This window comes from Chaetodon trifascialis, chromosome 20, assembly GCF_039877785.1.
Source record: "Chaetodon trifascialis isolate fChaTrf1 chromosome 20, fChaTrf1.hap1, whole genome shotgun sequence".
NCBI classification, from domain to species: domain Eukaryota; kingdom Metazoa; phylum Chordata; class Actinopteri; order Chaetodontiformes; family Chaetodontidae; genus Chaetodon; species Chaetodon trifascialis.
In genome coordinates, this window is record NC_092075.1 from 13,591,045 (window position 1) to 13,612,530 (window position 21,486).

Genomic DNA, 21,486 nt, shown 5'->3' on the forward strand with positions numbered 1-21,486 from the left:
AGAACCCGAGTATGCGTGCAGACACACAGACAGCAAACATGAACAGGTGTCAGACCCTCACAGCAGCTTTGGGATACTTGGAGTCTTTGAAATGCCTGAGATGACTCTTGAACTCATGTGTCTTCTGTGTCCCCTCCAGGACTGGCTGAGTAAGTTTGGCTACCTCCCGCCCCCTGACCCAGTGACTGGCCAGCTTCAGACCAAGGAGGCCCTGACCAAGGCCATCAAAGCCATGCAGAAGTTCGGGGGGCTCAAAGAGACCGGGGTCTTTGGTACGTTTGTTTATGGGAGGATTATGTGAGAGAGTCAGCGCTTGGATGGTTTGAAGCACTATGTGTGTGTTTACTATGTGACTACAGAGAAAATAAGAAAATACAAGGTATGCCCTAAAATGTAATGCAGTCCAACCAACAAAAACACAAATTACGGCTTTAGAAACTGCCACTCTGTTGAATCAGAACCATTCTGACACAACAACCGTTGAACAACACAGAGTTAATATCAATTTCAGCTCTTTTGTGTTTGATGGCATTGGATTGCACAGACGGCTTGCTGTCTACTACATAGAAGTGATTGATAATAGTGGTGCAGAACAGAATAACAGTACATTGATTTGTACACCTTCTATTATTTGCCCTCACGTGCTGTACACATCGTTTCTCACACATGCAGGACATTTTGTCACCTTCACACATGCACACACACACACCACAATTTTCTTCTGCGAGCAGTATCATTCTTTATCCCACACAGCACTGCTCCATCTCATGTACACGACCATGGCAAGCAGATAGCATTATAGTGTGTGTGAAGGGTTTTCAGAGTGCGTCGTGGTGAGTGTGTGTGTGAGCAAGTATAATTTATGGCCCAAACAGTAGTGTGTGAGAGAGTGTGATTGTGCTTGTAAGAGGGTATCGTACAGGGCATGTATGATTTATGGCCTCTACAGCCACTCCTAATCCCCTGCACACACACATATGTATGCATATGAGGACATGCAGTTTGAGTTACAGCTACTGAAACTGTCATTTGCAAACAGATGTTCAACCATTGTGGTGCATGTCTTCCACTTTTAGACATTCTTTTCACAGTGTAATCTGCATTTGTGTGTTAAATATCTTTGTCTTCCAGCTGCCATAAAACTGAAGAAATAAAGCTACATTTACAGTGCTATACTAATTATGCTTAATTAATGTTTCTAGTTTCTAGTTAGTCCGTTTCTCAATGTTACACAATGATGACCTCCCCTCTCCTCTTCAGACCAAGCCACACTGGGTCTAATGAAAACGCCCAGATGTTCTCTGCCAGATGTTTCGGAGGCAGAAGTGACAATGGGCCGCAGGAAACGAGGCCTGACGCCTCAGAACAAATGGAATAAGAGGCATCTATCATGGAGGTAGGGATACATGTAATACACAATATACTAGACACTATAAGGTCACAGCTGAAAAAATGAAAGGATCAAAACATCCAGAAATCAACGTCAGTCACCATTTACATCCGCAGCAATAAAGAAGGCTTAAGTTTGCTTCGCATAGATGAGACTATTGAGTCAGTGGACCTGATCATAATGTGTTTTTTGGCAGTTAGAGGTATCTTGCTGTTGCTTGGCGACTACATAATAAGGTACTAATCACTTAAGCCGCATTTCCATCCGAAGTACCCAGAACTTTTAGTCCCAAGCAAGGAACTAAAAGGGTCCTTCAGCACATTGTCGTCTGCGTTTCCACCAAGATCTAAAGAAGCAAATTAGATTTTTTTTTTTTTTTTATGTGTGGCTGAGCTGAAATGCTGCAAGTGCTCAACCACTGGAAGGCCCATCCCCAAAGATCCTGTACTTTTGGAAAGTACATTATAAGACCCCCCGAGCAGGGACTTTTTGGGTGTTAAAATAACTTTTTCATAATTCTGAGAATCTGCATTTTTATTGTGTCCATGCTGCAAGAACTGGGAACAATAGGTTGAGCCAATGCAGCACCAGCAACAGCCATTTTTAGGGAGACCAGGTAAAATGTAAAATGGCAAAACACAAAGAAATGGACCAATGGTGAAGTCCAGGCTTTATTGTCGTTGTTGTTGTATGACGCTCATAAGCTACATTGCTGTACTAGCTGTTAGCTTGCTTATGTAATTTCATCATTGCTGTTGATGGTGTAAATACAAACAGAAGAAAAACCCTTGAAGGTATGTGGTTCTCACTGGGTAATTCCTCTGGGGTAGTTCTCAGAACTGTTTGGTCCGTAGATGCCTAATGTCCCCAGAACTTAAATCAGACCCTGCAGTGGAAATGCACTGGGTTCCTCCAAAGGTTTCTGGTCCCTTGAGAAAGTTCTTGTGGTGGAAATTGATTGAAAATGTCTTTATGCTATGCTCATATCTCCAGCTTTAAGTGCTCAGTGCGCTCCTCCAAAAAATGAGGGATTCTTCTTTTGTGTATAAGCGAGCTGTAAAACTGTTCGAACCCACTGAAAACAAGCAGATGAAGTCACCAAATACTGCTGAAAATGTTTCCAATTCATCCCTCAAGGCTGGAGGAAACAAATCACTAGACTTAAAGGTACAATGACATAATGAGTGTAACATTGTACAAATGCATATTTCAGTGTTTCAGTGTTTGTGTTTCAGTATCGTTCAATCTCAAGTGAGACCAGGTTATCTGAGCCTTAAACAGTTCTGTTCAGTCCATCTCAGCACATTACATTGGTGTTACACAGGGAGCTTTACGTCATAAACCATCACATTTTCACTTTTTCTTTTTTGCCATCTGTGCATCCTTGGGTGGATTAGATGCTGTTTAGAGACACCTTAAAGAAACTCAGATGATGAAAGTAATTCCTGTTGTTGTGTATAAGATGTGAAATGATTAGAAAAACCTGTGAAATTTCAGTAAAAGTGCTGCATGGAATCATCATCATCATCTTTGCAGTTCTTCGGAGGCCAAAGTCATTTGTAGTATTCCTAAAGATTATTCTGCAGTTTATACTGTACATGGTGAAATAATGGCGTCATGTTAAGTGCAGCTGTACCATCTGTCAAGGTTGCAGCTTCATGGGAGACAGCAGAGGAAGAGGCAGTGAAGCATACGGTTGGCCTCTGCTTATTCGCACACGCCACGAGGGTGATTCAGCAAGGAGATGATCTAAGCTGGTGTTGCAGCCAATTCGTGTAATACGTGTGTGCCCCTGTGGCAAAAAGACAGACACTTTAATGCAGTAGATGCAAACACACAAGCGCATTCACCATGAACATACAGATGCACGCATACAGTAAGAGGAACATGTGCAACACACACCCACACAGCCCACTTCCACATGAAGCTGGATTTCTCTCTCTCTTTGTCCTCTTCCTGCTGGTGAGAGGTGTAAGGGTCAGCGCTTCTCAGTCAGCCAGCTATTAGACTGAAGTCATGACAGTCAGGCTGCAACTTTTGATAAAATCTGCTCTTTTTGCCCATTCAAAAGCAGCGACCTTTCCCAGACTCCAGCCAACAGCACTGTTGCAGATGAAAAGAGTCAGTCTTGAACTCACTTGTTTTATGGCGCGACTGAGCAATTATTCTCTTACTACCAACTGAAATGATGCATTGTGCAGTCACTGCTAGTATGTGTATCGCTGCGCATGCAGACCGTTTGAGTTGCATGGCTCTTTGCAGGAGGAAAATAAGACCATCCCTTGTTATTTTATTATGTGTTGCGTTGTGCTGACACAACTAGCCCAGCCTTAAACAAAACAGTGCTTTGTCTGAATTGTTGCGAGAGGAATGGCTGCTCAGATGGCAATGTCAGTCTGCCAGTTTGTTGGTCTACCACTTTGGTCCAGATGGAAATATCCCAACAGCTATTGGATGAATTTTGGTATGTTGCAATCATGCCCCCCTCAAGATGAATTGTAATAACTTTCATCCCTTTGCTGTTTATGCAGTGCCATCATTAGGTGAAAGATTTTCAATTAGTCCAGTACTTAAGTGTATGACAGAAGTAATGCATGTGTTAAATGCTAATTAGCAAATGTTAGCATGCTAACAGGCTGAACTAGGGTGGTGAACCTGCAACACAACAGCACAGCATTGTAATTGTGAGCATTATATGTAGGATTAAGTTGATTTGTGTCCCTCGATATACATGGTAACCACGTGAACACAATGGAACTGTACTGTCATCGTTTTTATTCAGTTTTATTCTTCCTCTCTCATTGCACGCTCTTGTGTTGAGCCCTTTTTATGGCTCTAAGTGCTTGAATTGCTTTTGTTTAGATGAGAGGCAAGGTGTTTACAGCTGACAGGTCAGCACGGCCTTTCAGTTTAGCGCAGCGTTGCCTTGCCACAAACTGCAGTGTGCACCTGACAGCAGGAACACACTGATACAGACAGGTGGGCTGTGAAGGGCTCGGTTATGCTTTCCGAATATGTGATGCTGAGATACAGTTTATCAAGAAAGTAAGTTTGATTTGCAAGTGTATGCACAGCGCTTCAGTTGGAATAAAAAATGATGCTGGTACTGTGAGCTAACAACATGACAAGCTGCTGTTATGGGTAAGGGTTTGGTTTTTTTTTTTGGTTTGGTTTACCAATGCCCAGTAGTTTCTACACAGGAACTACAGAAAAAATCTACAATCTAAATATTTATAGTCATCAGTATGTTGCGGTTTGTTCTTATAAGTAGCAGTATGAGTACAAATCAAAGGTGGCAGTAATCTGTTTTGTGATCAAGTACTGGTTAATCAAGGTCAGATGAGCTGAAGCAACCTGCAGAGGACTGATGAACTCAGGAGGCTAATAGATCTAAGGTAGGGAAGAAGAAAAGCAGAATGAAGCGACGTGCGGAGGGAAAGCAGGACATCAGGGCACTGGAGGATTGAAGAAACAGGTCGATAAGCAGGAACGATGAGACGGCTGTGGGAGCACGCGGGAGTGAGGGGGCTGCGGTAGTTACTGTGAAAGCAGAATAGAAAATCAAGTAGAGCTCAGAGAAGATGGTGTGGATGATGAGGCAGCAGGATGAATATGAGTCATGATTTAAAAAACATGTATCCGTCTGCTTTCCGACTGATCTTGAGAAGTGTTTGAGATCTAAAAATCAGCGCGGTTGGTTCACACATCAGCAGTTACATTCAGGGAGAGGAGGAAAAGCTCAAAGAAGTTTCTGTTTTTGCCAGATTCAGCATGAAAGGCACAGAACAAATGTTTTATTTGAAATAGATATATAGGGGTGGCAATGTAGGTCTGTCAGTCTGTTTGTCAGTCCGCACGTTTAGGTTTTAATATCATCAACTTTTGTGATTTCATGACTTTTCATCAGGTCAGTGCTGGATTTTGTCCAGTTCTCTGGTCTTTGGCCAAATACCTGCAAATGACATTCCCATCAGCCTCTACTGTCCTACTGTCCACGCCACTACAAACCCCACAGGGGTTACCTGCCTGATTAAGCTGCCTTGCTCAGATTTAGCTGATTTGGTCGTTTTTCCTTGCTGTTTGGTGTTTCTACCATGGATACTACTTTTCTTTCTGCCTCGCCATATGAAGCATTCATCGCTTCCTCCGCTGGCACTGAACGTTGGCGTGGGATGTAAATTATGAGGTACAGAATCGTCCAGTATAAACGCATTTCCCCGTGATGGGCTGGTTCAGGATCAACTGGGGGAAAGCAAGCTTCTTCAGCACAGAGTATTGAGTTTCCTGCTCCACACTGGTTTGCAAAGTAACACATCAGACTGCCAGAGGGCTGAGTTCAGAGGGATGAATCACTTGTCACAGGGGGCAGGATGGTTATGGCGTATTGATAATAAATTACCTGATGACTGTCCCCGCGGCATTGCCTTGTTGAAATAATCCCCCACATCCACCCGCTGCAGGCTTTCAGTCTGAGATACAGACTTTCTTTTTTGGGTCAAGATATGATTTCATGGGGGCTCTCATAAGGTGACCTGGAAAACCGTGTGGCAGCAATCCAGCATCACACTGCAGCACCCAAAACTGTTGTACAGAGTCAACATCTGCTTCAGGGGACCAGCGTGCACACTGCAGCGAAGACCTGCTGTTTTATGACTGGAACATTTTGCTTTTCCTCATCACTCGCTCCCTCGTTCTCGCTCCTTCCCCCCCATCCTCCTCCTGCCAATCACGCGTCTCACGGTGCCTTCAGCTCAGCCCCACTCCAGCAGTCTTTTCAGTCCAGTGAAGCCACCTTTCTACTCGCAGCTCTCAGCCAAGTTTGGCTGGAAATTGAGATATATAGGCCTTGTGTCTTTTGTAAATTTTCTTTCAGCCTGGAGCTCCTGCCACAAAACAGATGGTAAATTTAGCGTGCTTTTATTATAAACACCTGTGGATTATTTTTTTGATTTCACATTCAGTCACATTTTCAGAGGTTTCCATATGGTGTGGTTTATCAATAGCACAACATAGCAAAACATTGATATTCTATACAGAACTGCTGCCTCGGGAGTGTTTTTGAGGGTTTCATTTAATGAAGGCATTTTTTTATCCAGGCTTTTTATTTGATGTGAAAAATGTATGGTTCCCTGCTCGCTTCTCTGTGGACTATTGCCTGCTGTTTTGTGAGGTGTAAAATCATCACTTTCCCTCTCAGAAACATCCACTGCACTCTCATGCACAGTCTTAAACCTTTTGCCTCCTCTCGTCGCATTTTTATCCATCTGCAGTAGGTGAAGTGCTGAGGCCCTGAGATGCGCTCAAACACTTTTATGGCAATTAAAAGTTACTTGTGAGGGAAAACACCAACCTAGACACTGTTTTGAAGCACTATCCCAATATAAAAAAGCAACATATTGTAATTGGACTGTTGTTTTCCCTCAGATTTCAACCAGCCAGACTATATTGCATAACAGAGTCTGTAATGGCAAAACTAATTTGTCTCCTCATTATGTATTTATAACATAGTTTGGCTTGCAAGGGTCACATTTTCAATAAAAGAAGTTTTACATTTGTCGGATGAGATGTAAAACTCCCTTTGAGCACACGGTCTCTGTACAGCTGTGAAAAAGATCCCCACAGCCATTTTACGTATATGATAACTAGAAGCTTTATTACATTAACTTGTCGTCACATCCATTATCTTGATTGTAGGGAAATTAATCTCATTCTGTTCTAGTGCAATAGAAAAGCAGCCCATTGAAAGGATGCATTGTGTATTATGTGTGCGTGTAAGGATTTATTTGCCATTCTTCCTGCCATTGCACATTTTTTTACCGGCAGACTAGGCTGTCATTAATTTGCCCAAATAATGCATTGCACATAAAATGCATTGCAAAACATCGCCCCCCTCCTATTGATTCAAAAATGATTTCAGCAGTCTCCAGAGCCCGTGTTTATATCCACTTAATAGCGAGCTTTTTCTTCCAACTTGGTGAATTGAACATTTCCTTTCAGACAAGGGAAATTAAGAGAGACAAACATCTCCACAAATCCAATATCTCTGAAACAAGCACATCCTACTTTACAAGACGTCGAGTTGTTTGCTGCTTACAAATTTGAAGAAAGTTATCGTCTGATTACCTCTGTGGGAATGGTATCTGCACAAAGGTTGATTTCACTATCGGTGAAAAATAGTTTCTTTTTGTATTTTTAATCCCAGATTAAAAACTATAACGTGTTTGAAATTACAGACCTCATTATACTGAACTTTTCCCTTTCATATATTGCTTTGATTGCCCAGTAAAACACATCAAACCGCTCACAGAGCCCATTGTTAAATAATAAATATAAAACAGCAAGATTACAAATAGTCAAAGTTGCAAATTTGATGAAGAATCATCTCTTTGCTCTTCCTTCCCACCAGTCTGCAACAATGCCTCTTTCCTCTGTTTCTTCCTCATGCCGTTTCCTCCTCTTCCATCCTCTGTTTGCCAGTTAAGCACCATAGCGAAAGATTCACAGTCTGCCTGCTCAGTAGTGTCGGGGTGTTCTTTGATGTAAGCAGTTCTTTATGGAGGTATTATATTTGATTGATGTGGAAACGTCTGACAGCGCACTCTGTTCTCAGATATTTATTTGTGGGTCAATGATGCACACTCAGGAGCTCTGTTGCTGTTAAACAGGCCTCAGCCGCTGATGATTCCTGCTTTTTGTTGCCGCCAAAAAACTCTTACATCGGCAGTTTTCCGCAACAATTTTTTCAAACTCTGCAAGCTCATGTGCTTATCACTTTCAAACTGCTCATCAGTCACGGTCATGAAATTTCAAGAAAATAAACATGTTCACACAGTCATCAGCTTGAGCCGCAAATTCGGTCTTATATCGCTGAGCTGGGGTAACCCTGCAGAGATATGTCCTGTGACTGCATTAACCTATCGCCCACAAACACTTCACCGCAGCTTTCCACTGTCATCAGCAGTCTGACTCGTTAGCCATGAAGATGAACAGTCCAATTAAAGTTCCACAAGAGTTACGCATGCACAACATAATATTTTGATGTAGTCCAGTCAGCCAGCTCTCTTGGAACAGATTATTCTAAATACAGAATATGTACAGTCTAGATGTTTGGCGTGGCAGCAAGCATGCAGCAAAAGAGGAGGGAGATCAAGAGTGCCTTAAAAGAATAGTTTGACATGTTGGAAAGTGCGGTTATTCAGTTTCTTCCAGAGATACATGAAAGGTTTGATACCTCTCTCATGTCTGGAAGCTAAGTATGAAGCTAGAGTGGTTAGCCTAGCGGTTAGCCTCAAATCAAAGGCTGAAATCAGGCAGAAACTCTGTCAAGAAAGAAAGAAAATGTGCTACTTATTTGTGTCCTGGAAAAGAACACATGAAGGTTGATATGAGGTATACCTGCTCAGTTCACCTGTTGCATACAAAGAAATGCCAGAACACTTCTATTTCCATTTTCAGACACTGCACTGTACCTTAAAACTAACTCTGTGCTGTGCCATAAAGGGCAGAAACACTGAATTATTCAAAGCATTTTGAATTGGATTAAATGGTCGCCCAGCATTTTTTGTTTCAACAGTGGACAGAAATATATATATAAAGCCACTGTGTAATGGAATAAAATGCATGAAATATTCTATACCGGTGTGGACTTCATGAGGGCAAGCTGTTGAATAAACATCAGATCTGACCGTTGTTGGTCACTTGATGATCAGAATCAATAAGGTTGTTAAAATCAAGGTGGAATATTGACGAACTGACACGATCGCTGCCATGCTCTGTAACGATCACCAAATGTAAAGGAGGCACCACAGACATGTGACACCCAGTTCATTTTTGATGCAGCTATCGCCTCCTTAGCCAAACACGAGTTCCCTGGCACTCGCCGGTTCATCGGAGATGCAGGGCAGGACCGCTCTGACCTTGGCTGACTTGTCCACAATTACATGCACACACTTGCAGGCTGACACACACATTTGGATGCACATACATACTTACACCCTGACAAAATCAAGCACTCTGCCTCTCCATCTCTTTCGCTCTCATCAACATTCACCCGAACGCACACACAAACACACAGACGTGCACAATCACCCGCCCTTGTCCGTCTGAATTAGGACTAATAAGCAGGTGAATTGTCTGCGGAGGTTGAGCCATTAGCGGTGACCTTGGCTAACTGCGGTTTGCTGTGCGGGTCAGGCGCTCTGTCAGTATGAATAAGTGGACTGTGTAGGCACATTTTTGTGAACAAATCAATGGAAAAAAACATACTTATTGTGTACCACAGGTCTCCCCACAGAGCAGGTGATCTGATTAGATTCTGAAGTGACTTGCTGCATATATTTGCATCTTAATGAGCTAAAACTCATTTCAAACTCCTGCTACTTATTGCTTTAAGCTAACGTTGCTAATGCCGTCCATGTGTTTCGTGACAACATGTTGACATAGACATATTTGCTAATTAATCCATTAATTAGCCGCACTAATGGACTCCTTCGCATCACTGGGTGTGCTAAAGACATCATGGTAGCGGCAGCACAACAGGCAGCTAAAGCGGGCGCAGCAGTGAGGAGCAGCAGCATCTGCTAATGTAGGCTGAAACTATGGACGCTATCAAGATGACCTTCAAAAGCTTTTATTGAAAAGAAGTGATGTGAGAGGTGACAGTTTCCTTTGTATAATACGGGGCTGGTAATGGTCATCTCCATTTCTGTTTTTTGCACATTTATATACCGAATCACATTCATAGGACATCTTCAATGCTTTTTTATGTAAAGCATTAGTCATGACTGTAAGAATAAGAACCCGGCAGTGGTTCTATGGACTGTCACTGAGGATAGACTGACAGACTTAAACCTGCAATTACCATAAATAAAACACTGACAGGGGCACAATCTTTTCTCCAGCAGCCCCTGAGGGACATATCTGGCTCTTTAGCAGCTAAATGCTACGCTTTGTTCACCAACAACACAACAAGGGATTCAAGGGCCTTTTTTGCTGAAAATAGCTGCCTGCTGTGGCATAAAATCTCAGCCTGGAAACTAAAACAATGAGCTGAAAGACACTAAAACATTCTAAGGCAGCTGTTGAGTGTGTGAGGATGAGAAGTCACTGTGTGTTTGTCAGTGGGTCACATACAAGTAGTCAAATGATCCATTGTTAGGATTGAAAATATTGGTCATAGCCACTTAAAGTACCTATTAAAATATATCTGCTTTATTTCCTTATTTGCCAGATAGTAGGAGAGAAAGACATTTTTCATAAAATTGAAGAGAAAAACCCATATTTGCTTGTTCGAGGACCCGTTGCCTCTGAGGCAGAGATTAATTGAACGCAGAAAAACGAGGAGAACGCTTACAACAGCAAAAATAAACACTACAACACTTACAATATTTAGACACCTACAAGAAAATCAATCAAACGCTGTACACACACATACATCTGTATGACCTCATAAAGACAATAAATGAAAAAAGGATTAACTAAACAGGAGAAAGAGAGCAACTCAGCAACTCAAGAGAGACAAATGGAGACTGCTGAGGGAGGGAAGAATAACTGTCTGTCTGCTTGGCTGTATGTATATTTAAGTGTGTGTGTGTGTGTGTGTGTGTGTGTGTGTGTGTGTGTGTGTGTGTGTGTGTGTGTGTGTGTAATAACAAGATGAATTATCCAACGTTCAAGAGTGGACAAAAAGTAAGCAGTGATGAATGCGAACAAATCTGAAACCGAGATAAACAAGACAGAGCTTCCATTAATGTGCGAGCCTGCCTCAGTGTGCCTCGAGAAGCGAGCGAAAAGATTAAAGAGATCTGGCTGGTGTGAGCTCCTCCAGCAGGTGTTCAGAAGTTTGACTTTGACAGCAAAGGTCTGGTCAACGTCAGCTACGAGCTACGTTGTCGGAACAGCTGCTGCTCCGGCTCACGCGGGGATGAAAGGTCTGAAATGTAGCTGGTGGCGAGCATAAGTTGTGACTCAGAAGTCGTCCTGTCATGTAAAAAAAAAAGCAAAAAAAATGCCAGCAGGTCATCGGGATAAAGGCTTAAAGATGGATAAACAAACCTCCAAAGAGGCCTGAACACAGATTACAACCTCGCTGGATAGATTTACTTATCTTGTCAGTGGAGCTTGAAGGGGGCATTTTTCCCTTTTTTTTTCCCCCACGAATTTCAAGTAAAGTTCAGCTGCAGGTAGCTGCTGACCTGGAGCATACAGTCGAGGTCTCATCGCAGGCAGTGTCCGGTTAATAGGACGTGTTGACACTTGTGTCAACACGTCCACTTTCTAAGAGAAGTCCGTACTACTACCTGTTGATATCTGCGGCGTGATACACGTAATTGTGAAAATCTGCAGTGATAGGCCGCAGCAATGCAGCAGTTTTACCCCAAAGGATGAAAAAGTTTGATGCATGTATTAAATCACTCATCTGTGACTGCAACAAATGAATGTTTGCGTGAACAAATGAATGTCTGAAAGTGAAAAGAGAAGAGACTCTGCTGAGAAACAGGTGACATAACCCATTTATCCAGACTGCAGTTTTTTAAGTGAAAGTTAAAACACTGCTTCACTCGTTTGTAACCTTAACCTGGACGCATTAACACGAACCTGCCCAGAGCCTGCAGATCACTGGTTGTCCTTTAGCTAAATGTGAAAACTGAAGGACTGAAGCTGGCAGATTCCTGTGTGTGCCTCATTCATCACTCACATGGCTCTAACATGCTGCATAATTTTTTTTTTCTTTCCAAACACAAAGGGGAAAGTTCTTCATAAAAGGAGCAATTTATTCCAGTCAGAACCTGCTTCAGGGAGCCTGAGTCAATCTTCGGTAATAAACTACGTCAAAGCCGCGCTAAAAATCAGAGCGAAGGAGTCATCTTTATTGGCAGCGGAAAAAAGAAAAAGCAGGCTATTTTTACCTCCGTCCCTTTTTGCTTCAGAACTACAAAGGGCACCGAAGTCTCTACATAATAACACCAAAAATGTCACTGGAAATCATGAAAGATGTTATCTGAAAGGAGGCAAAGCGTTTTTGGTAGCTTGGTTAAAATTGCAGTTTAAAGATCAAGAGTGATGGTTTTCAGCTTGTTTGTATTCATTTATTGCAATTTTTCAAGTAAAGCTTGGACAGTTAAACTTAAAAGGAGCTTATATCCCTTCAAATGTTTGGTCTGTGAATGTTGCTCAGGTGTGAAAACAGCTGCAGGGCTTTTTAACTCAGCTGAGAGTGAAATCCCTGCTTTTCTTTCTTTCTCATGTCACACATCTGTCCTCTCCCTTCCCTCAGAGTGAGGACCTTCCCTAAGGATTCGGCCTTACTGGGCAGGGACACTGTTCGAGCCCTGATGTACTACGCCTTGAAGGTCTGGAGTGACATCGCGCCGCTTAACTTCCATGAAGTAGCAGGAAGCGACGCGGACATTCAGATCGACTTCACTAAGGCCGACCACAATGACGGATATCCCTTTGATGGGCCCGGGGGCACCGTGGCGCACGCCTTTTTCCCCGGGGAGAGATTCACAGCCGGGGATACGCACTTTGATGATGACGAGGCCTGGACCTTCAGATCACCAGGTGAGGAGCTTTGCTTGTTAGTGTTGGACGCATGCACTTGAAGATGCATGTATTATATGAACAGAAAGACAACCATAAAGGTTAGGAAAAAATGAAAAAGGGTCTGAAAACTGTCGTGGATTTCCACACTCATCAAGACTTCTATATCCAAAAATCTAGAGCGCTGTCTGTATTTTGGAGCCAAGCCGTGCTTCTACCCTCTGTTCATGTTCCAAACTCTATAATTAATATTTAATATGTTAGAACTATGAATATAACACACAATGGCGTCAGATACAGCAGTCAGTGTAGTGACTAAAGCAGCGGTGATTGTTATCACAAGTTTATTAGGAGGCATAAAAGGCATCCTCTCATTTCCTCCAACACACGACTGTCAACTCTAATGATAACTGATACCCATGATTTCTTATTTGTAGTAATTAACAGCAGAAAGTTTATTGTTCCTTGATATCATTTCCACTTGATTGTAAGGTACCCACAGGAATTGGGTGTTTTAAGTGTCATAACGGATGATTGAGAAGAGAAAAAACTAATTTTGCGTGATTAAAGTATTTTCACTCACTGAAGCAAAATGTTTCCTTTGATTTATGCCAATGAAAAGCTGGAATGAATGCGTCTCCACCAGACCTGGAAGCAACACTATAATTTGTGATGTCAACTAACAGCTGCTCCGGTGACAAGCCGATAAAATAGTGATTTGGACACAATGACGCAGTGATGAGAACTCCAGGGTTGTGAGATGTCGGTCTGCCTTTACGGCGAGGAACAATGGTGGAAAGCTAATTTTTAGGAAGCCTGACCTCAAATGGAGTGTTTCCATGTTGTTGTACTGTAAAATTCTGCAATGCATGAGTCACATTAATCTATAAAATGGTTGAAACTAGCTCCGCCTCATGCAGCTATAACATTGAATGCTGCTTACATATTAATGAGTCGTTAAAAATAGCCTCTCTGCATAAGTACTTTTGCCTTTACCACACATTTGCTGTGCAGCTAATGCTTCAGTACTCTACTAGTAAATGTTTAAATGCAGCACATTGTAATGGAGTAATTTTGAAGATCGATCCCATTCTTATGCATGTACAGTAAGTATGAAGCGAGGCTACCACTGGCCGCTGGCTAATCTCTCTTAGCACAAAGACTGGAAACGGGGAAAGCAGCCGCATAAGCTGCCATTATGTATGGATCAAACAAACAAGATACAGCGTGTTACTTAATGAGCTTTAGATGTGTTAGGAGATGGATTTTGTTACCATGGGACAGATCTGGGCTTGCTGTTTACCCCTATATCCATTATTTATGCTAAGCTAAGTCGGCCAGCTGCTGGTTGTAGCTTCATAATGGACATACAGTGAGTGGTCTCAATCAGCTCATCTACCTCTTAGTATAATAAGCTTATTCCTCAGAAGTTTTTAAAAAGTTAGTAACAGCGCCTGCAGATCAGGCATCATTTCTGCAGTTTCCATGTCAAGAAAAATCATGCTCATGTGTGCAAATACGATGATTTTAGACAGATAGAGACAGGAATTCATGGCACACGCTCCCGCACGATTGACTAAAAAATCGGCGCCTAGAGGCCCACAGGCCCACGTTGCCATCCTGCCCCTGAGAAATGGAGTTGAAAGCTTGTAGCAGGGGTGTAGATGATGCTGACTGTACCAGCTGGTGAGTCTGTGACGCAGCCAGGACTCGTGTTCATTCCCATTCTTTGCTCTTGCCCTGTTAAAGCTGTGAGCCATATGTTACAGCAGCTCAATCTGCTCCAATTAGAGGCCGCAGGCCGCAGCAGCGGCGGGACATGATGGCGTGATTGTGTATTAGTTTACGCAATCATCTGCATAGATGAGGGCAGAGCAGTGACGGAGGGAGGGGTCAGGGGTGTGTTCTTGTCTTTTTGAAATCAAAATTTCAACATAATGATTCGCAGTGATTCAAGCAAATTAACAAGGGAAAGAATTTGTCTTAAGGAGTCGTGTTTGCAGACATCAGTTAACATTAAGACAGCGGTGGTGCTCTGAGGGAAGATGAGCCATAGTGTTAAAGACACAACCTTCACTGTGAGCAGGAGTGAAAAGACAGCAGCTGTGAATCATCTTGCTTTGTTAGACGTTCTTGCTTCCAAGGTTACTTCTTTCACTCACCACGTTTAAGGAAATGTACATCAAACAAAGCACATCAGAGTTTTTCATTTGGAAATCAGTACTCCTCTCCGGTTGTACTCCGCACTAAAGCCCTCTGTTTCTTACGGCCAATCAATGGCAATAAACACAGCCCCACACTATGTTGTATACTTTGATTTTATGACACTCTCAGAACAAAATTAGGGTTTATGTGATTTTAGATATAGATACTCTACTTGAGACAATGTTATTTGTCCGCTATAAAAACAAGACGTTGGCCTTGTGATCTGTTCTCATACTCTTACTTTGAGACTGTCAGCTGAAGTGCCTCTAGCAATTTGGGGCTTACCTCTAGGCCAAGGTCCTTTCTAATTGTGTAATTTCAAATCTTCTCTTTCTTTCTAATGGTCTGGAAAGGATAATAGCTCTCCAATTAGCTATGTAACGCTAAAGCGATGGGGTGTTCAAATGTTTCAGCCTGACATTTAGATAATTTCTCAGCACTAAGGATGCACGACGACTGCATGCAGCACCTGTGATTCTGACTCTGAGTGCAAATAAGCTGCCAACGCGTCATTGGCATATTATTATATAATGAAAGTTGGTGTGGCAAATGTGTATTTACATATCCAGCAAACACAGATGCAGCTTTAGCCTTCTCTCAAAGTCATGTGTCTGGCCACCTGATTAATGCAAGTCCAATGTTCACTCTCCTTCTCTGCTTTATTTTTGGTCTGCACTCACTCCTGAGGGAAATATGTGGCTAAGCTCCGAGCTATGATAGTCACTGACTTTGCCAGTGTGCTGTTCAGCGCTGGCCAGGTAGCGTACAGGGATTTTTAAGAGCTTTTTCACTCCAAGCTTGCTGTGTCTGGAAAGGATACTAATGAGAGTGAACCAAAACTGTAAAGTTATGCTCTGTAAAACCCAAAATAATGCTGCCAGACTCTGAAAAAGCAGTCACATGGTCTGTTGCACGCGCACATGGGTAATGCGATGCCTACCGATGGAGTCACACTATTCCACTGATCCACAGGTGGCGGCAGTGTCCCAATAAATGCAGCACAGCCCCAGCAAAGCAAGGAGAAAGGAGCTCGTAAACATGGATGTAAACAAGACAGTTTTTCCACTGTTTGGCTTTGCAAATGTTTTAAGAGGAAGGAAACGCATTCGGCTCTTTTGTTTGACCTTAAGGATGCAGTGTTGATGTGAATCGCTCTATGTAAACATATCTTTGTTTACAAGAGGACCTTGAGTATCAAAACATTGCAGCTTTAAAGAGACTATTTTATGTGATGGTTTTGTGAATTCTGCTTACATTTATAATCCTGGACCATGAAAAAAAGCTGGTTGGTGCCAAATTCCTGTTTTTTCAGCATAGAGAGGCCTTATCTTATGTGCATTTGTTGTGTTGGCTCCAGTCTCTTGGTGAGCAGAAGCAACAGGTCACATCCCTTCTTCTGCCTGAGTGTTTCCCTGCTGATGGTGTGGAGCCAGATGCACCTGCATGTTGACTGTTGCTCCTCGTTGCAAAGTGCAAATGTATTAATTAAACCTGGACCATCGATGTGACAGTCACACATCTCTTGTTTTGCAGGGCAGCCATCCAGTCTGTTCAGTAGCTTAAAGGAGCATTTTCCTAAAGCTGCCAACTTGCCTAATTTAACACTAAATATATTCACTAAAAGAGCTGACGCACACTTATATCGCCCTCAGTTAATTAATTTTTGACATGACATAGTGGCTCTTTGTATCCACTCTGCTTTGGACAGGCCAAATTCAGAGAAAGGGGAAGTGTTTCCAAACACACGCAGATCATCCGCAAAGGGAGTGTTACATTTAATAACAGAGCCTGACCAGTATATTGGCCTGGGTGATATTATCAGCTGATTATCTGCTTGTGTCCTGGAGGGTAAATAACAAGAAACTGCATCACAGGGATGCTGAACAGTAACGCCATTGCGTAGTTTGTCCAGCAGAGAGCACTGACAAGCTTATTTTTCAACCATAAAATGTCCCACTCTCATTTAATCATAACTCTATCACATGTAAATCTGACTTGAGCCTAAATGGAGACTCAATAGACTCTGATAAATATTTCAAAGAGCAGAGGTCTAATATTTGTGTCTCTGGACAGCTTTTCCATATTTCCAAGGATCCAAGTCTGCTCCTCCTCAGGAATATTAATATGATGATCCGCTTGCCATTTGAGGTTTACTGAATAAGGTTTAGGGTCTGAGCTGTACTGGAGCGTGGAATGAAATCAAGCATTCACAGTATTTTCTAATAATCTAGTAGGCCTATATATGGTAAGGGTAATGGTCCCTCTAGGGGTGTAGGTTTGCATCCCTATCAATATTTGCCTTATCTACCAGCCTGTCACAGCGCACCCACTTCTACTGCAAAGCAATGGCTGAGCTACCTTTTACAAAAAAGTGGACGTGACCGTGGTTGTCCTCTGGAAAAGAATTTAAAAAAGAAAAACGAGAGGAAACGACGGGCATGAAGGCAACTTTTGCCCCTCTGCCTGCTCCTGTTTGCAGGAGGGTGGGGTTGAACTCCTCCACACACAGAGCGGAGCGGAGCCCACAGCAGAGGGAGTGAAACAGTACATTTACACAAGTGCTGTGCAAAAGTACAAATTCAGGGTACTTGTACTTGAGCATAGCCATTTTCTGCAGTTTTTTTCTTCTTCTTGTGCTTCATTCCTGCCTTAAACATAGTAAAATTATTCAAATGAAAAAATATTGATTGTGGAGTCGTTATGGCACAATGTAATGTAAGGTCACAATACCACGAGGACTCACATGGAGTGGAAAGGAGAGCCCACAGCTAGCTGTGCTCCTGCTTCTTTCCATCTACCCTATGGTACACCATCTTTATTAAACTTTCATCTCGGCGCTGCAGGTTATGTTTGTAGTATTCTGGATACATCATGCTAAATGCAAGGTACCCCTGAATATGTTATATTTACTGCGCATCAAAGTAATGAGATTTTTAATACAATATCTTATGATACCCTGGATTTATGCTGCTTCTCATGCCTTCAGCCATGCACTCATATCATTCTGCTTCTGCCTGTCTGTGCTCTAAACCCCTCTTTCTGTTTTTCCTCTCTCTGTCTGTCTGCCAGCCACGATTGTTTAACTCAATGAGCCTCGTTGAATCGCGGATATCTCTCAGCTCTGACTTTGTCCGGAGGCATGAGGATTTTTTCCGTCAGCCTCTGATGGACTGTAAATACGATGACATGGTACCTACTTTGTTCTGAATCCCTGCTCTCTCCTGCTCGATCCCTCCTTTCATCCACCTTTTCTCTCTGCACCATGTGCTCCTGTAGATTAGAGTTGGCATTTGGCTTTTGAACATCCCAGGTGTTGTAAGCACAAGTGCATGTCTCCAATTGTCCTTTGTCTTTTGACAGAGCGCAGCACTGAGATGTTCCCAAGTCGAGGCCAGCATAAGGTTAACAGAATACAGACTTCAGCCCAGCCACCAAGGAGCTCTAAGCTAGCTTGGCTCGACAAACCAGCACTCACATTTTTGCACATCTGAATCTTTAAAACCCAGGTTTTGTCTTGCTTAGCAGAGCCAGACAAGGAGTTTTCGGAGGCTTCGCCTTTTCTTTCTTAGTTGAACATCAGGGAGATGTGCTCTAATAGCCTGCAGCCTCTTTAGGTGTCTTTCCGCACTCAGGTTTTGATTGGCAGCCCAGGGGCTCAGGCAGTATTACCATAGTTATCTCACTACACCACACGCCTAACAGCACTCACAGCCACCAGAGCTGTCTGTCATGCTTCTTAACTTGCAACCTATAGAGTTCACTCATAAAAGGGATAAACATGCAAACAGGGGTCGTGTTGGTTCTACAAAAGCCCCAAACTTTAAACAGCAAGGTGATCTATGTCAAAGCTGATGCCGAGCTAGAGGCAGTTCAACAAAAAGTCATCAGTGCCTTTTTAGAGCTGCTAATACTGACTCGTTTCCTCAAAGTGAAAACCTTTGTTATCATGTCTCCTTATGATTCCTTTAGCAATATTTCCACCTCCTGCTTCTCTATCTGTTGCTTCCTGTCGCAGCCTCAAAAGGGAGCAGAATCATTGTTAAACGTTGAGAGCGAGGGAAGAGGAGCCGCGGCTAAGATTTTAAGTGTGCAATTTTCATGTCAAGTAATTTACTAGGCTGGACAGAAGTGACTGTGGGAAAGAAAAATGTGCTGTGTGCAGCATTGTGTAGCTGTTTTCTTTGATTGAACGGACTGCTCACCTAAATGGCAACGGGAGGGAGGCAAATTTGCAATTTTCAAAATTGGAGGCTTTTATTGCAGAGCAAATGCAAGTGCATGACACAAACTTTTAGGAGATGTGTGTTTTTTTGAATATGTCGACTAATGGCACATGCCGTATAATTTACATTTAGGACAACACATGCTAAACGACACAAACAATAACATAAAGATAACATTTTATACTTTTAAGATGTATAAAAACACAATACATGATGATGGTTTCCTTTTCCCTCCCTCTCTCTCTGTCCCCTTCAGACTCTCATGGGATGGATCTGTTTGCGGTTGCAGTCCATGAGTTCGGTCACGCCATCGGGCTGGTTCACACCTCAGCCATGGAGTCCATCATGAGGCCATACTACCAGGGTCCTGTCGGAGACCCTCTGAAATACGACCTACCCTATGAAGACAAGGTCCGCGTCTGGCAGCTCTACGGTACGAGGGAACATCCATCTACTGTTCTGTGTGTGTGTGTGTGTGTGTGTGTGTGTGTGTGTGTGTGTGTGTGTGTGTGTGTGTGTGTGTGTGTGTGTGTGTGTGTGTGTGTGTGTGTGTGTGGGGGAAGCAATGGATGAGCTCTGTAGAACAAGGTTATTGATTAATGAAAACACGCATTGAGTTAATTGGACCTCTTTATAGCATATGACCTTATCACACCATTCACTGGTAAAGAGAGCAGCCTTGTGTGTGTGTGTGTGTGTGTGTGTGTGTGTGTGTGTGTGTGTGTGTGTGTGTGTGTGTGTGTGTGTGTGGGAGAAACTAATGATCTTGAAGATGAGAATGAAGTGCAGTAAAGACTGCTGATGGACAGGCCGGTGAGATGAATCAAAGTGAATTAAAAAAGAGCGTAGACACTCAGACAAAATGAAGAGTAAGGGGTTTTATACTGTATATTTGACATTATAATGTGGTACGATATAGTTCATTTATAATAATGCAAAAGGGGAGGAAGCACAGTGTTAATTGTGTTTCTGATTAAGAGATTATTTTTTCGTCAGAGTTCAAAACTCAATGGAATCAAGTTGGCAATGACACACGACAAAGAAATAAAGCAGCAGATCCAATCAGATGTCGTCTCTTCCTGATAGATAAATGATAAAATTAGCTGCCTTGTTCTTTAATCATACTTCCTCCTCAGGCGTCAGAGACTCAGTGTCCCACACAAACCGACCTGGCGGCCCCTCCCAGACGGCTGAGCCTCCCGTCCTGCTGGACCTTCCTGAAAACAGATCCACTCTCCTGTAAGTAGAAGATGTGATGTCCTTTAAGTGCAGCGCAGAGAAATAATCCACTCCACCCTCCTCAGCTGTGACGCTTCATTCACTCCTTTCTCTCTCCCCTTTTCTGGCCCTCTTAATACACACATACTCGCTGTTTTTTTCTTTTCCGAGCTCCCTCAGGCCCTATTCTATCTGTGCACTGCCCAGGTATAGATGGTGGAGCAGAGTCTGTAAAACGTCCCCTATAGATGAACACAGAAAAGCATGTAGAAGTAAAAAGACGCATAACAGCCCGTAAATGCTGCAGTGCGGAGCATCTCGGACAGGATTCCCAAACTTGACTCCCAAACTGGCAGGGCTGTTGAGCTCATTGAACTCCTTCATTGACACGACCCGCACTGCTCCATCCGTGTTGATCTGCACTGATTTAAAGATGCATTTTACTAAAGAGAGAGATAATATGACCGAAGGTTTTCCTCTTAAAACGACGGACCAGTTGGCAACCTGATGTGAAGGTGGCACATTAGGGACGGTGATCCGGACGTCAAAGTCATTAGAAATCATCATCTGAGGAGTATTAGTAGAAGATTTCATTATGCTTCGGTTCACTTGATGTGAAGATGTCTCACTCTGCAGCAGTGCAGCGTGTCAGTCAGACCGCTCAGCACACGAGCCATCAGTGAATTTTGAGTGAGGACCTGCATTCAGGAGTTTTTGTCAGCTATTTAACACGATTCCGCAAAGCGGTAGCCGAGCTGTCGTGTGACGGTATCTCTCCTCTCCAACGGGAAATGTCTCATTAGTATTACATTTATATTTCCAACTGCATCTGAATATTGTTTGAATGCACATCAACCAGCAGGACAAAAGCAAATCCAGCTCTGTGTATTTTTGAACATTTATTCACTG

General features: G+C 42.8%; 1 protein-coding gene across 1 annotated transcript in view; it reads left to right on the plus strand.

Annotated features, from left to right (window-relative positions):
* The window catches only part of mmp17a (matrix metallopeptidase 17a), a 70,129-nt gene that overhangs the window by 36,747 nt on the left and 11,896 nt on the right, over window positions 1–21,486 (plus strand). The window contains exons 2-6 of the mRNA XM_070988902.1: window positions 140–272; window positions 1,261–1,396; window positions 12,666–12,952; window positions 19,616–19,792; window positions 20,496–20,598. Of these exons, the coding sequence (XP_070845003.1) occupies window positions 140–272; window positions 1,261–1,396; window positions 12,666–12,952; window positions 19,616–19,792; window positions 20,496–20,598 (836 nt within the window). The remainder of the gene's footprint in view (window positions 1–139; window positions 273–1,260; window positions 1,397–12,665; window positions 12,953–19,615; window positions 19,793–20,495; window positions 20,599–21,486) is intronic.